The sequence below is a fragment of the Crinia signifera genome, chromosome 5, assembly GCF_055691185.1.
Source record: "Crinia signifera chromosome 5, ASM5569118v1, whole genome shotgun sequence".
Lineage (NCBI taxonomy): Eukaryota > Metazoa > Chordata > Amphibia > Anura > Myobatrachidae > Crinia > Crinia signifera.
Genome location: NC_139221.1, coordinates 279,116,254 through 279,129,842, shown reverse-complemented (window position 1 = coordinate 279,129,842; position 13,589 = coordinate 279,116,254). Strand labels below are relative to the sequence as shown.

At 40.3% G+C, this 13,589-nt stretch overlaps 1 protein-coding gene across 7 annotated transcripts in view; it reads left to right on the top strand.

Moving 5' to 3' along the window:
* LOC146081108 (sodium channel protein type 5 subunit alpha-like) overlaps positions 1 to 13,589 on the top strand; it is a 388,187-nt gene that overhangs the window by 156,700 nt on the left and 217,898 nt on the right. For 6 of the 7 annotated variants that reach the window (XM_083189076.1, XM_083189080.1, XM_083189078.1 and 3 more), the window contains exons 5-6: positions 1,326 to 1,454; positions 5,401 to 5,492. In XM_083189076.1, coding sequence (XP_083045202.1) covers positions 1,326 to 1,454; positions 5,401 to 5,492 — 221 coding nt within the window. Of the gene's footprint in view, positions 1 to 1,325; positions 1,455 to 5,178; positions 5,271 to 5,400; positions 5,493 to 13,589 lie in introns of all 7 variants that reach the window. The other variant, XM_083189077.1, reaches the window with a different exon arrangement.

Sequence of the window (13,589 nt, the reverse complement as noted above, 5' to 3'; positions counted from 1 at the left end):
ATTGGTCAGTGTACAGCAGTTTATAGATAGGCATAGCTATACGACAGGTGTAGATTACAGATAACTTATAATTAGAACTCAATAGAGATCTAAGAATAAGGTTATTATATTAATTTGGCGTTAGGATCAACCAGCTTGTTTGTAAGAGTAGGCAAAATTATTTTTTTCCCTGCCAAGAACACCAGTGGGCTATAATTAAAGCTTCCTTTGCTACCTTCTGTGCCTTTATTTATACTGCCCTGGCTACATACAGTAGGTTTTACTTATATTGGGCTTCATACCAAGGTGTGACCATTCGTGTGCCCAGTGCAGAACATACAATCCTATCTATAATTATTATTATTATAATGGATAGGGCACAGATGTGTGCCATTCACTGAACAAGAGATCATTCATGTACCCTGGGAATATTATGACCTCGCTAACAAGAACCAATAGAAGCTAGTTCAAGATAGGAGTCCAATGAGCAGAAGGCCTACATACATTGGTAGTCCATAATTGAGTACAAGCCCAAAGTGTAAGTGATGGTCAGGGCAGGCAGAGTTTGTGCAAAGACAAGTGGTAAACAAGGTGAGTAATTAGTAGGTGCAGTTAAATATAACTGTATCTAGATCCGGTTCTAAGTGATAAATAATCTGACACAAGAAAGCAGGAGTTGTTGCTCTTTATAGAGATAACTCCCATCACAGGCTTTCCACAGTTGAATTGTATATATTTTAGAACTTAGACCATACAGGATCTTAGACCATAGGATCATTGGCTTAAGCTTCAAAGGACTACTGTGCACATTGAGAGCATGAATGGTTGGAACACTTTCCTTGGGCCAGACAACATTTATAAACTAATGAGAGGCAAGACCACTGGATCCAAACAGGTATAAGCCAACAATAAAGAGCAGATAAGCATAGAAGGTTGGTGTCTCTTTCCCAAAGTGGTTTGGTTATCTTTATATATTTGCCTTTAAGAGTAAATTACCGTATGAACTGTTTAACCCTTTGAGCGCCAAGTGAATTTGTCAAAATTGGTGTGAAAATTGCCAAGCAAACATTTTTATTCATCTTAATGACCTGTAATGTTTAACTTATATATGGAAATATCATCAATTTTTTTTCTTGAATTTATATAACAAATGTGAGGGACGCTGGTATGTTTAGCTGATATTTTCTCCCAGAGATCTTGGCACTCAAAGGGTTATTGGCTCTCATAAAACCAGACTCCGGTACCTCCCTGGAAACAGCACCAGGATGCAGACCCGTTATAGGTGTTCACCGAAATTCAAAGGTAAAAAATGATTTACTCCGCCTTTTCTTACACACTCTTACCAGGTACACTTTCACTGGCATTTACACTTTTGAATCAATGATAAAAATCCTGGCAAGAGGGTTCTGTTTGAAAGAATTTACCTTCCTGCGAGACCCATGGAACTGGCTGGACTTCAGTGTTATTGTTATGGCGTGAGTATGATTTGTTTGTAAGTTTATATGTTGTGATGGTTGATTTTTCTGTAGCTTTTTTATGATGGAATAATTTGCTACATATACTTACATTTATTTAGTGAAGATATTCATGATAGGAAATTAGTGAATTAATAAACATATTGGGAAGATTCTTTTTAAGAAGGAGTTTGTCCATCACCTGCCTTTTGGAGAACGTTGTATGGCTTCAGACAGAAAGCAGTTCCCTGGCTGATGTAATTCCTCTTTCTGGAATGGGCAACTGACTGATAGACACACTGTAGTCTCATGCAGTTGGTGTCTCTTTTTATACTGGCCATACACCAGACCAAATTCCATCCAACTAGTTGGTTGGATGGAATAAAAATCTGGTACTAGATGGGAGCAAGCATCTGGAAACTAACAAAAACTGTCTGTTCTGTGGATGAATCTGTTGGATTTAAACAATCTGTCTGGATATTTTAGCCCATTTTCCGGGGTTTGTGAGCAAATTGCTGATTGTCATTTTCTCCCACCCAGGACCAGATTTTCAGTCCAACCAAATAGTTGGATTGTTGGATGAAAGTTGGTCTAGTGTATGGCCAGCATTACTTACAACATACTCCCAACGTTCAATATTGCAGAACTGAACCATGCCCCTTCTCTGCCCGCACCCCCACTCCAATTTTTAACAAGGTTATGTCTCGTTTTTGTAGACCAGTGATGGGGAACCTTCATCCCTCCAGCTGTTGTTGAACTACACATCCCAGCATGCCCTGTTACAGTTTTTCTATTTGGCCGTTCTAAAACTGTTACAGGGCATGCTGGGATGCGTAGTTCAACAACAGCTGGAGGGCCGAAGGTTCCCCATCCTTGTTGTAGACCATCACCCCTTAACCCTAATTAATTGTTTGAAGGTTTCATATCTTTAGATTATGAATGTGCATAGGCAGTCAGGTGCTCCATAAGAAAGGGAGTAACAGTCCCTATGGTTGCTTTATTTAGAGCTTCTTCCATTGTGTGGTAAATAGGACATGGACTGGAAGTAGCAATAACATCCATATGTCAGTTTTTATTTTCAGTGAAAAACTGTAAGAATAATCAGTTTAACCTTTAGTGAAATCAGCCTATAAATGAACAATAAGCCGGCTCTCTGCTTTTGTTTATCCAGAATGTGAAATAGGGCTGTCTGTTAAATAATAACATTGCATGCAATGTATGAAGCAGTGATTGGGGATAATTTACTGCTATTCTGATACACAATTTACAAAAATGTTTAATTCATCAGATGAATGAATCAGTGGAAATAAATAGATTTTTCAGGTTTTCTTTTCATCCTGGATAATTGAAATGTTTATACTAATTTATTGTCAGAATCTCTACTTGTGGTGATATTTAACCAATTTACGGGATTATTCAGACCTGATCGCAAAGCTGTTTTTTTTCTTCTCAAATGGACAAAACCATGCTTCGCTGCAGGTGGGGCAGATGTAACATGTGCAGAGAGAGTTTTAGATTTGGGTGGTGGTGGGTGGGTGGGGGGGGGGTGTTTAAAACTGAAACCTAAAATGCAGTGTAAAAATAAAGCTGGCAGTATTTACCCTGCACAGGAACAATATGACTCACCCAAATCTAATGGGCCCTACACATGGGCCGAAGAGCGTTCTGACCGAAGCTACTTTGCTTAGAACGCTTGGTGTCTCTCAGCACACAGGGCTTCAGCGCGCTGTCAGGGTCAGTGAGGTGTCAGGGTCAGTGAGGTGTCAGGGTCAGTGAGGTGTCAGGGTCAGTGTTTCTCTGTTGAGAACACTGGCCCTGACCGATTAATAACCTGCGTGCAAGTTATCAATCGCCGTCAGATTCAGACTGGCTGGGAAGCACATTTTAATCGCTGTGTGGTCTACACACACACACAGTAATTTATATGCGGTTTCAGGCATTTTCTGAGCTATTTAGTAAAATCGCTTAGAAAATGCCTGAATGTCGCCCCGTTGTGTAGGGTCCATAATTGCATCTGCCCCACCAGCAGTGCCGCATGGTTTTGTCCAAGTATCGGCTCTAGGATCAGGTCTAAATAATCCCCTTTGTTCTACCTTCATTACATCTTTCAAGTTCGGAGGGTGCTTCTGCAGTCAGACCTCCATCCACAGCCATTTATGCAGATGGTAGTCATGCAGTACAGTGCTGGCCTGTCAATCACTGTTCTTAAACACTTCTGAAATAGACTGTTCAAAAATATTCCTAAAAGTGCCAACCCTGTCTCTAGTCATATGTGCCCATATCGAGAGATGCACATTGAAAGATATTGCATTCATCCTAGGAATAGCACCATAGATCCTATAAAACCAGCTGGGATGTTCCTATGGGCAACCAATCAACCAATCACAATGTACTTCTTATATATTTAGAACCTCCTAGAAGATAATACATAGTATCCGATTGGTTGCCTACAGCAACATCCCATTTGAAATAGAACTCCCATATTAGCAAATTACTCCCCATGTCCCCAATTTTCTTGTTCCTATTATTTAATAAGTGGCTGATATTTGTTGCTTATGTTTCATTCTGAGTTATGACTCATGAGAGCTAAATGAACACGGCCGATTTACCTCGTTTACACAGAAGAAATTAGTCTTGTAATTTAAATTCAGTTATAATTGGATTATGGTTCCATAGAAATCAGTTTATAATCTAAATATTCACTTGATTACATGCTTTAGTGCAGCTCCTTCCATGCAATGCATTGATTGCTCAAGAGAGTCAGTTCAGCTGTATTATACAAGGAGGAGTTATGGTGGATCTCGGTCTCACCCATTCGCTGCTGAGGATTTTCATGTCCGTGTGCTGTTTTGGCACTTTTTTTTTTTCCCCATAAAATAACATTAGTTTGCTTATCTTTTTTTTATTTGATATATATAGATAAACAAAATACTAGTACCGAGTGATTTAAAATGGGTTGAGAAATTTGTGTACGAGAAACTCAGTTCATTAACGAGTAACAAAATGTCCAGTAAGGAAAGGAGTGCATTCGGTGGTTATCCTACTTGCAATGTTACATCTGTACTCCTATATTCAATGTCATTTATTTCTGACCTTGATGCCAGACAACAGAACTCAGGTTCGCCTTGCATTATGGGGAAGCGGTTAAAAGTTCTAAAGTGTCTCGGTAGACAGTCAATAGGTCAATACCAAAATGTCGACATACAGACACAGTCACCACAGACACAATGTAGACAAATGTCAATGGATGGCAATGGATCGACACATGAAAAAGGTTGACATGAGTTTTTGACAATTTTTATCATTTTTTTAGACATACGTTTCCATCCACGAGGACTACAATTGGGAACGGTAAAGTGAGGCAACATGCGAGGGTACACGCTAGAGTAATTGGGGGTCCATGTTGACAGGTGTCCACACTTACGCAAAGTCCTCATGTCGACTTTTTCATCTGTCAACCTTTTGCTTGTATCAAGCTGCTTTTGAACATGTTGACCTATTCCATGTTGATCTTATGTCTGTGTCAACCTAGTGTGTGTTGACCTAGTGCACATTCACCTAGTGCACGTCGACCTACTGAATGTCTACCTAGACACTGTGGACCTTTCAATCCACAACTGCACAATTATTATGATCATCTTGTCTTACAGCTGGGTAACATTGCTATCTCAATGTCTCAGCATTCATACAGTACAATGGCTTCTTAGATTCATCGATTCCAAATAACTATGGTTTGGTTCTACAGGTTTGTAACAGATTCTTTAAACCTAGCCAATGTTTCAGCCCTTCGAACTTTCAGAGTACTGAGAGCTCTGAAAACGTTATCGGTAGTCCCAGGTAAGAGCGCTTCACCTCTCCAGCTCTCGGCTGCTGCAAGCGCTTCAGTCTGTGCCCTGTTCTCCCTCTTTTGCGGCCGTTGTTGGATGGTGTTTTGCTATTGTCTGTGTGTGACTTTCCCTTATTACAGATATGCCACTGAGGTTATCGACTTGGGCAATGTGTCAGCTTTAAGAACATTCAGAGTACTCCGAGCATTGAAAACAATCTCAGTCATTCCAGGTGAGGATCGGGTTAAACACTAAGGCTGCTTGTGAAAGCCCACATGCCATTCCATTTAACCAAATGATGTCTGTTCGGAATGGTTCTATGTTGAGAATGACACTTGTCTGCAGAATTAATATTTTAGACCTTATCCTATTGATGAATGCAACAGAATTCCAAGATATAATAATTATAGAAACTTTCACATAGATTATTACCTCACAAAGCAGACCACTTTTACACACATACTGTATAGGGAGATTTAACAACCTTCTAGTGAGGACAAATCAGATTGTAGCTATCTTTTATCTAGTACAGCCTATAAAATGATAGCTGGAATTTGATTGGTTAGAATGGGCAACACCTCTCTGTGGGCGGGATGCTCTAAAACAAAAATGCGGTAAAAACCCGTTATCGCGCATTTTTGTATGCTCTAGTGCCCCACCGTCAGGGCAGCACTGCCGAGGGTATCGCCAGCCTATGGGCTTCTCTCCGCATCACTATCAGAGGGATCTGTCACCGATCCCTCCCAGCATGTCCCGCGCCCAGGCCGTCACTCTGCGCATGTCTCAAACCCAGAAGTCCAGGGACAGCGCCGCATCGCAAGGGACAGCTCTTATCGCAAGAGCTGTCCCCTGCGTTAATGATCGCATATGTCAGTGCAGATGCGGTTAGTAAGAATGCTGTAGCCGGCGGAGACAGGCAGCGAATGTTAGAACATCCCGCCCTTTATCTTTTTTTTAGAAGGGTTGATTTATTTCCCCCTTATATCTAGGTTTGGGGTGCTCCTGTACTTTGGAGCACCATGCCTAAAGTATAATAAATTATATTTTGAATTGCCCTCCACTGCCCTTAGCATTTCATGCCTTATACATTTTAGCAGTTTAAGTCACTTGATCATCATGTCTGTGTGTAAAACATTCTTTCCAAGCATCAGCAGTTATTTCCATTTTTTATACTGTAGTTCCAGGAACTCTAGGTCTGAGGATGGATCAATTAAATTAAAAAAAAGTATGTACTATTGTCTGAAAATAGCCTCTTAGCCAGTTTGTTTTTAATTTTCTTATATTTGTAATATAAGTTAGTGAGAGAAGCAAATTTATATGCTCAGGGGCGTAAATTCACTCCAGTTGCCCGGAGGCAAGATATAAATTGGTGCCCCCTCCCCCCCCCCCCCCCACACACACCCAAACACACACACACCCACCCGCCCTATATAACCTTATATAAAATATATATTTCTGTTCAGAAATATAGATAGATAGAACACATATATTTCAGAACTCAGCCACAAAAGCAATATCGTTGGCTTTTAAATAATTGATTTAAACTTCCAGGGGGAGGAGAGGTGCCCCCTTGGAAGCAGGAGCCCGGCGGCAGATGAATCCATTGCCTCCCAGAGTTCTGCCTCTGTATATGCTCATATGTGTCTGTAAAAGTTAGTACACAGTATTTCGTTTCGCCAAATATATATGTATCAACTACTAGAAACCATTTATTAAACAAGATCAAATCCCGCCAACATTTCAGATGATATTTAGATTAATTGAACTTTTCAAAACTTTTTCAGCTGATTATATAGTCCAAACCGTAAGGAATAAATAGCCAAAATGCAACGTATGTACAGACCGTTACTTCAGCTGTCACTATAGAAACCTATTGATTATCCATGTTCCTGTAGGTTGTACAGTATATAATACTACCTTGTCACATGTATGATGACTAGGCACTATTGCTAAGTAAGTGCTTTATTTCCAGCATAAGGCAGTAGAAATAAAATTGATGCATAAGCCATTATCAATATGCCTTAAAACAAGTTAAGTTCTCTTTAAGTTGTTCTGACACTAGTGTTTAGGGAGTCTATTAGCAAAATAAAGACTCCTTACTAATAATTGACTGTGAGACAGGAAAGTCCCTATGTAATTTCATACAACATAAAACAAATACGCCTCTGCATTGAATACAAATTGAGCACAGTGTAAGTCTAGAGAAACAGCAGAGTTCCCCTTCTATTATCCTCAGTTTGACAGCAAAATTGATTTTGGATGCTTTTGCACTCCCCGGAGAAGGAATGTTTTCACACAGAAGTAAAAAAAAAAAGCAAAAGAACTCTGTCCCGGTATATTTATAGGTTTGATCCTTTCAACCTGCAGTTAGAAAGCACTTACATGCACCTAATAATTGCTATTCACTAATTTTATAATTAGCTGCTTGTAGGTTTGGAAAAAAGATGATTGTAGTCGGAATCTGCTCCATTACCAGCTCTGCTGGGCACATTGTGCCAGGACTAAAGCACATTCTGGGGACAAGTCTCATTCAGCCTTAGTGCTTAACATTTCTGACCTGCATGGAAAGGTGTTTGTAGGTCTGCATGATAACGTGTGTGTAGGTAAGCATCCTTATACAGACATTGGCAATCGTATGCCAGACAGAGATTTATTCAAATTATACATTATGTTTCTATGGGGACTGAAATTCTGTGTGAGTCTCTAAGGTTACAAACACCATGCATATTAAAAATGCATGCTACAGTACATGTGAACCGCACACACACATATTTATATATATATATATATATATATATATATCAGGGTTGCCGACCCTCCCGAAATTTCCGGGAGTCTCCCGAAAATCGGGGCTCCCTCCCGGCCCCCCGGAAGGGTGGGCAACCCTCCCGGATTCAGGGGGGACCCCCGCTGTCCCCCGGATCGCGGCATTAAAATGCCGCAATCCCCGGGTCTCAGAGGAGGGGGCGGGGCTAAAATGACACAATCGCGTCATTTTAGCCCCGCCCCCTCCATGGAGATCACTGAATTCCTTGGTTTTACAGCATGGGGGCGGGGCTTAGTGATGTTACGATTAAGCCCCGCCCCCTGAGCGGCTACTGAATCTCTCCTCTCCGGGCTTCTCCCGGAGAGCGGAGAGGAGAATAACAAAGTCGGCAACCCTGATATATATCATATATATATATATATATATATATATATATATATATATATATATATATCATATATATATATATATATATATATATATATATATATATAATGTGTGTGCGGTTCACATGTACTGTAGCATGCATTTTTAATAAGCATGGTGTTTGTAACCTTATAATATAAATATACAGTATGTGTATATAAACTTATGGCAAATTCAATAAGAAAGTCACCATTAAAAGTCTATAATAAGAAGTCAGGTTAAAATATTGGCAGGTGCATTGTAACCTACTGTATGCATTGATACAGAGGCAATACTGAAGGTATTTAGAACTCAATAAGTCCTTAATTTTTCATATGACTAAATAAGTGTCAACTCCGTATGGTATACAGAAAGTATACCAATTTTTGCTAGAACTTTTCTGACCTCCAGCCCAGGCTCAAGGCGGTATAGTGCAGTTGACACATGAGCCCAACAGTCCTAAGAATCCCCGAAAAAAATAATCTACTGTACACATTAAAAGGGCTCATTGTTGGGGATTGAGATTGCAACCCCTCAGCGGTGTTATCCAAACCCCTGTAATATTTTCATAGTATTGTTACAAAACACATTGGGGGAAATTTACTAAGATGGGAATAAGACTTTACATGTGATGTTGGTATGGGCAACCAATCAGAATCTACTTCTTATTCACTTAGCACCCTCTAGAAGATAGTAGACAGGATCTGATTGGTTGCCCATAGCAACATCACAAGTGAAGTCTTATTCCCATCTTAGTAAATGTGCCCCTTTGTATCCTATTGGAGATAAGCACTATATAAATAACTATTATTATTATTATTATTATTATGCCATTTTAACAGTCAATGTGTTACTTTTTGCCATACAAAAATATAGCTACATGTTCTAAATGTATGATTACCTATTAAAGGAACATTTCCAATGTGCCCTTACTCTAAATATTAAGAGCTGAGATTGTAGAATTGCACTAGGATCATCTATATATATATGTCTAGTGTCCGTGTGACTCTGAAACACTGCCATCTGTTGGCAGCAAGTGAAACTACATGTACTAGCTTTCGAAGCATTAGCTTTGAGTGGGCTTACTAGTTTGGTATATATTGCCAATGTCTGTTAGAATGATCTACGGCAGATAAGCCTCAAAGACCAATCTTATTCTGTGGATGCTTTGTCGTAGAGAGTGATCTGGGCTTCTGTGTTTCTCTGCTCCATGTTGCATGTCCTATATGTGAGTTTTTTGTTATAATTTTTGTATTCCGTACATCATCTTTTTTATATTCAATGTATGTGCTAATCCAGCTTCACACATCTGTCTGATGATTTCTTTAAAATGATTAAGAACTGATCAATGTTAAAGTCTAACAATGCACATTATCCTATACAGTATTTAATATAAGAAGTTTGTCTGTATGCATGGGTGGTAGATCTTTAATAGAGTTGAAAAAAAAAAGAAAACAAAAGAAACAAACTTGAAGACTAAGTGCAACTAATTCTACAGGATAAGTGTATTTAACATCATGTACAGCAAGAACCCCATACTTAGCAGAATGATAAAAGTAGTAGTAGTACGTTTATTTATAATGCGCCACAAAGTGTCCGCAGCGCTGTACATAGCAAACGCAAAACAAATTACAAGGTAATGTACAGGGTGTGTTGATAAAATACAGCATAAATAGGGGTATAGCTGGTAGAACTAAAATCAGCATCAGTTCAGAAGTATGTGTGGAAATTGTTGAGGAGTCTGAAGATGAAGTAGATGAAGGGAAGAACCGGGCAGGAGCACAGGTGAGGTAAAGGGGTAGGGTGAGTATGTGAGGAAGGAGGGCCCTACTCATAAGAGTTAACATACTAAAAGGTGGGTGGACGAACGAAAAACAATAGGATAAGTAGGAACGGATGGAGGGGTAGGGTAGGTTAAACAGTTTGCCTAATCATTGTTATGCTTTGTACAATCAAATTACTTTTCCCAGAATTCACATCTTATTCGGTAAATCAAGTAAATGTACCATAAATTCTAAAGGTAAATGTGTACCTATGTTTTGTCAGTACCTTTATTTTAAAATAATATCTACCTAATTCCACAAAGAATGGATCTAGCACCTAAATTAAACCAGCATTACCACTTGGGAAGTGTATTTCTAAGGCCCCTTTCACACGCTCCGGCTCCTGCCTTGCGGCAAAACGGTGCACAGTACATAGTAGTTAACAATGGACAGAATAGGTCCATTCATGGCCCGGCCCCCCTGTTGCAGCCGGCTCTCACCATTGGAAAGGACAGCTGCCAGGCTGTGGCCATCCCGACCATTGTAAAGTTCTGTGCACGACATGGCTACTTGGCCGTGCGGGTTTCGCCACCCGTCGGCTTCCGGTGTGTGTGAAATGGGCCTAAGTGGTCATTCTTCCTACAATGAGACATGTTTCCTGGGGTCCTGAAACTCAGGGAGAGCGAGTTGGGGTTGTGTATGTTGTATTCCAGCTCACACATCCTCTACTCCACCGTGCTCTCTGATGGGGGGCAGACACCTTATGGAATCTAGGGGGTGATTGTAATTCATTCGGATGGGGCCAAATCTGCCCCAGTCTGATGTTTTGGGCTCTGTGCATTCGCATGGTAGATTATGCACATATGCATGTCCCCTTTGTGAATGGCTTTGGCGACTTGCATAGTCGCCGAGCCATTTGCAAGGATCAAGGTGGGCCAGGGACGGACGCCAGCAAGGACAGGGGTCACCCATGGGAATGCCCAGCGTTTTATGGGTGTCCTCATGAAAATGATGGATATTCCCATGGGTGCGTGAACGAGATGATGTGTGCCGGGTTGGCCAGTTGACATCACAGTCCCAAGCACTTGCAAATAAAAGTCAGTTCCCACTGATTTCTATTTTTGAAGCCAGGATTATTGCATGTGATAAATTGCATGCGATTTATCACATGCAACTCCCAGGGAGCTGCAGCCGGAGGGAGCAGGGGGGCGGCTGATGCTGGGGAGGGGAACAGACAGCTGGACAGGGGGAGCAGGGAGCCAAGCTGCAAGAAAAAAAAGCCCATGCCAATGAATTGGAAGCCACTGATTGGCTGAGAGCTCTCAGCCAATCACTGGCTGCCCATTCATTTGTATTTTTTTTTGTTGCTGATCGGATCCCTGCTCCTCCTGCCTGACTCTGTTCCCTCCTGCCCGCCGCCTATGTGTCCGACGGCCCACTGCAGGCTTCCCCTGCCAGTCTCTCTGGTCAGCTCGCGGCATCCCCACCACCTGCTTCTCTGCATCCCCTGCCCGGCTGCACATAAGATTGAGCAAGTCTTATGTGCAGCTGGTCCGACCTCCCGACTCCGATCCGATGCGCACTGGATGTCTACACGGCCCGATCCATCTGAATTGCGTGAAATTGGGCCCAAATTACATAGTGTTGTGGTGGCCTTAACTCTCTATAGTATCTCTTTTTTATGGTCTTCTCCATCGTTTCCTAGATATTTTTACATTCCTGAAATAAGGATTGCACATATAAGAACCCACTTTAAGAATTTTTGGTGTAGTCAATTTAAAACACACACCAAGGTATAGCACAAACCAGAAGGGATGTAGTAAACTGTTAATCACCCCTATTCATCCCAACCACAAATTTCATCTTTAAGCTTTAATTTTCCCTTTCAAAACATTGTAGTGTAGTCAACCTCTCAATACAGATATGATATCTATAATACCCCTTTCACATCGCACTTTTAAAACGGTATATTGCCGTTTTTTTTTCCATTTTAAAACGTTTAAGGCTGCAATGTGAAAGTGCCAGAGTTGATTTACCGGTTAAAGTTAACCGGTATTTCAACACGGTTAAAAAGCAGAGTCCTACATGGTTCAAAGCCGTTTTTTTGGCAGTTTGAACAGCTCTATTTCAATGGCTTGAAACGTGTCCCTTGGGGGTTAAACGGGTTGAATGTTTGAATGGTATTAAATGATTTTTAAAACGGTTTTCACCTGCAATGTGAAAGGTCTCAAGGCTCAGACCCGTTTTAAAGTCCCATTTAAGAATACCGTGTCATTACCCATTTCTGCAATGTGAAAGCAGTATAATACAGAATGCCAACGATTTTGATTATCAAGATCATTTATTTTTATTTAATTTAAAGGTATAGTATATTTAGATTAAATGTAAAAATGACCCTGTATATTTATTAAAGTATGGGCTTATAGAAGTGGAGATGTTGCACCTAGCAACCAATCAGATTTTACATAGCATTTTTCTAGCACCTGTTAAAAGATAATTTCTAGAATCTAATTGGTTGCTATGGGCAACATATCCACTTCTATAAACCCCGCACTTTTGTTACTATACTTCTTACAGTGGAAGGAGGTGCTTAAGAGTTTTTTATTATTACTGAGCAGCCAAAACAGTTTCTTCCTTCAGATTCTCAGAACTTTGCGCATAGGGGATTTGAATTTTGATGCTAGTAGCAACTACCTTAAATAAATTCTGCCTGTCTCAAACTGTATTAGCGGGCCGGGGTTATTAGATCACTGTCAATGTCTGACCTCATTTCCCCCGATCCCTATCGATCTTGATTACAAGTTGAGTGGATTGTTTTGGCACAACACATGCAGTGATTTAAGGCTGTTTTGAATTGATGACATGTCATTTTTAGTACTGAGTTTATAACAAAATGAAAACATATTTCCACTTTGGAAAAAAAACTCCTTAGTAAATATTAGACAAACTTGGTCCTCAGGGAACCCTTGCAGTGCATGTTTTACAGAATTCCTTAGTATTGCAGGAATAAATACACCTGTGAACCTACTAGAAGATCGGAAGATCATGCCTTGTTAATGGTTCATTATGCTGAGTTTGGGGAACATTGTCCTTAAACAGTCCTGCCCCATTTGATTTTAAGAAACTCTGCCCTTAATAAATTCTGCCCCATTTGTGTACAAAAAATAAGGAGACAAGGTTTTAAAGTCTTTAAAACAAAATCCATCCATAGCGCTCTTGTAATGTTGCATAGAAACTCATCTATTTAATTACATTACATTTATTAAAGCGGTATGGATACCTTGCACCGTACATGTTCCTGTAGGCTGCAAAGACTAATACTGCCAGCCAACTCACTCTCCTAACAGTAGTAGTGCTGAGGAAAAGACTAATTGCTGGTTGTATGAGAACGGAC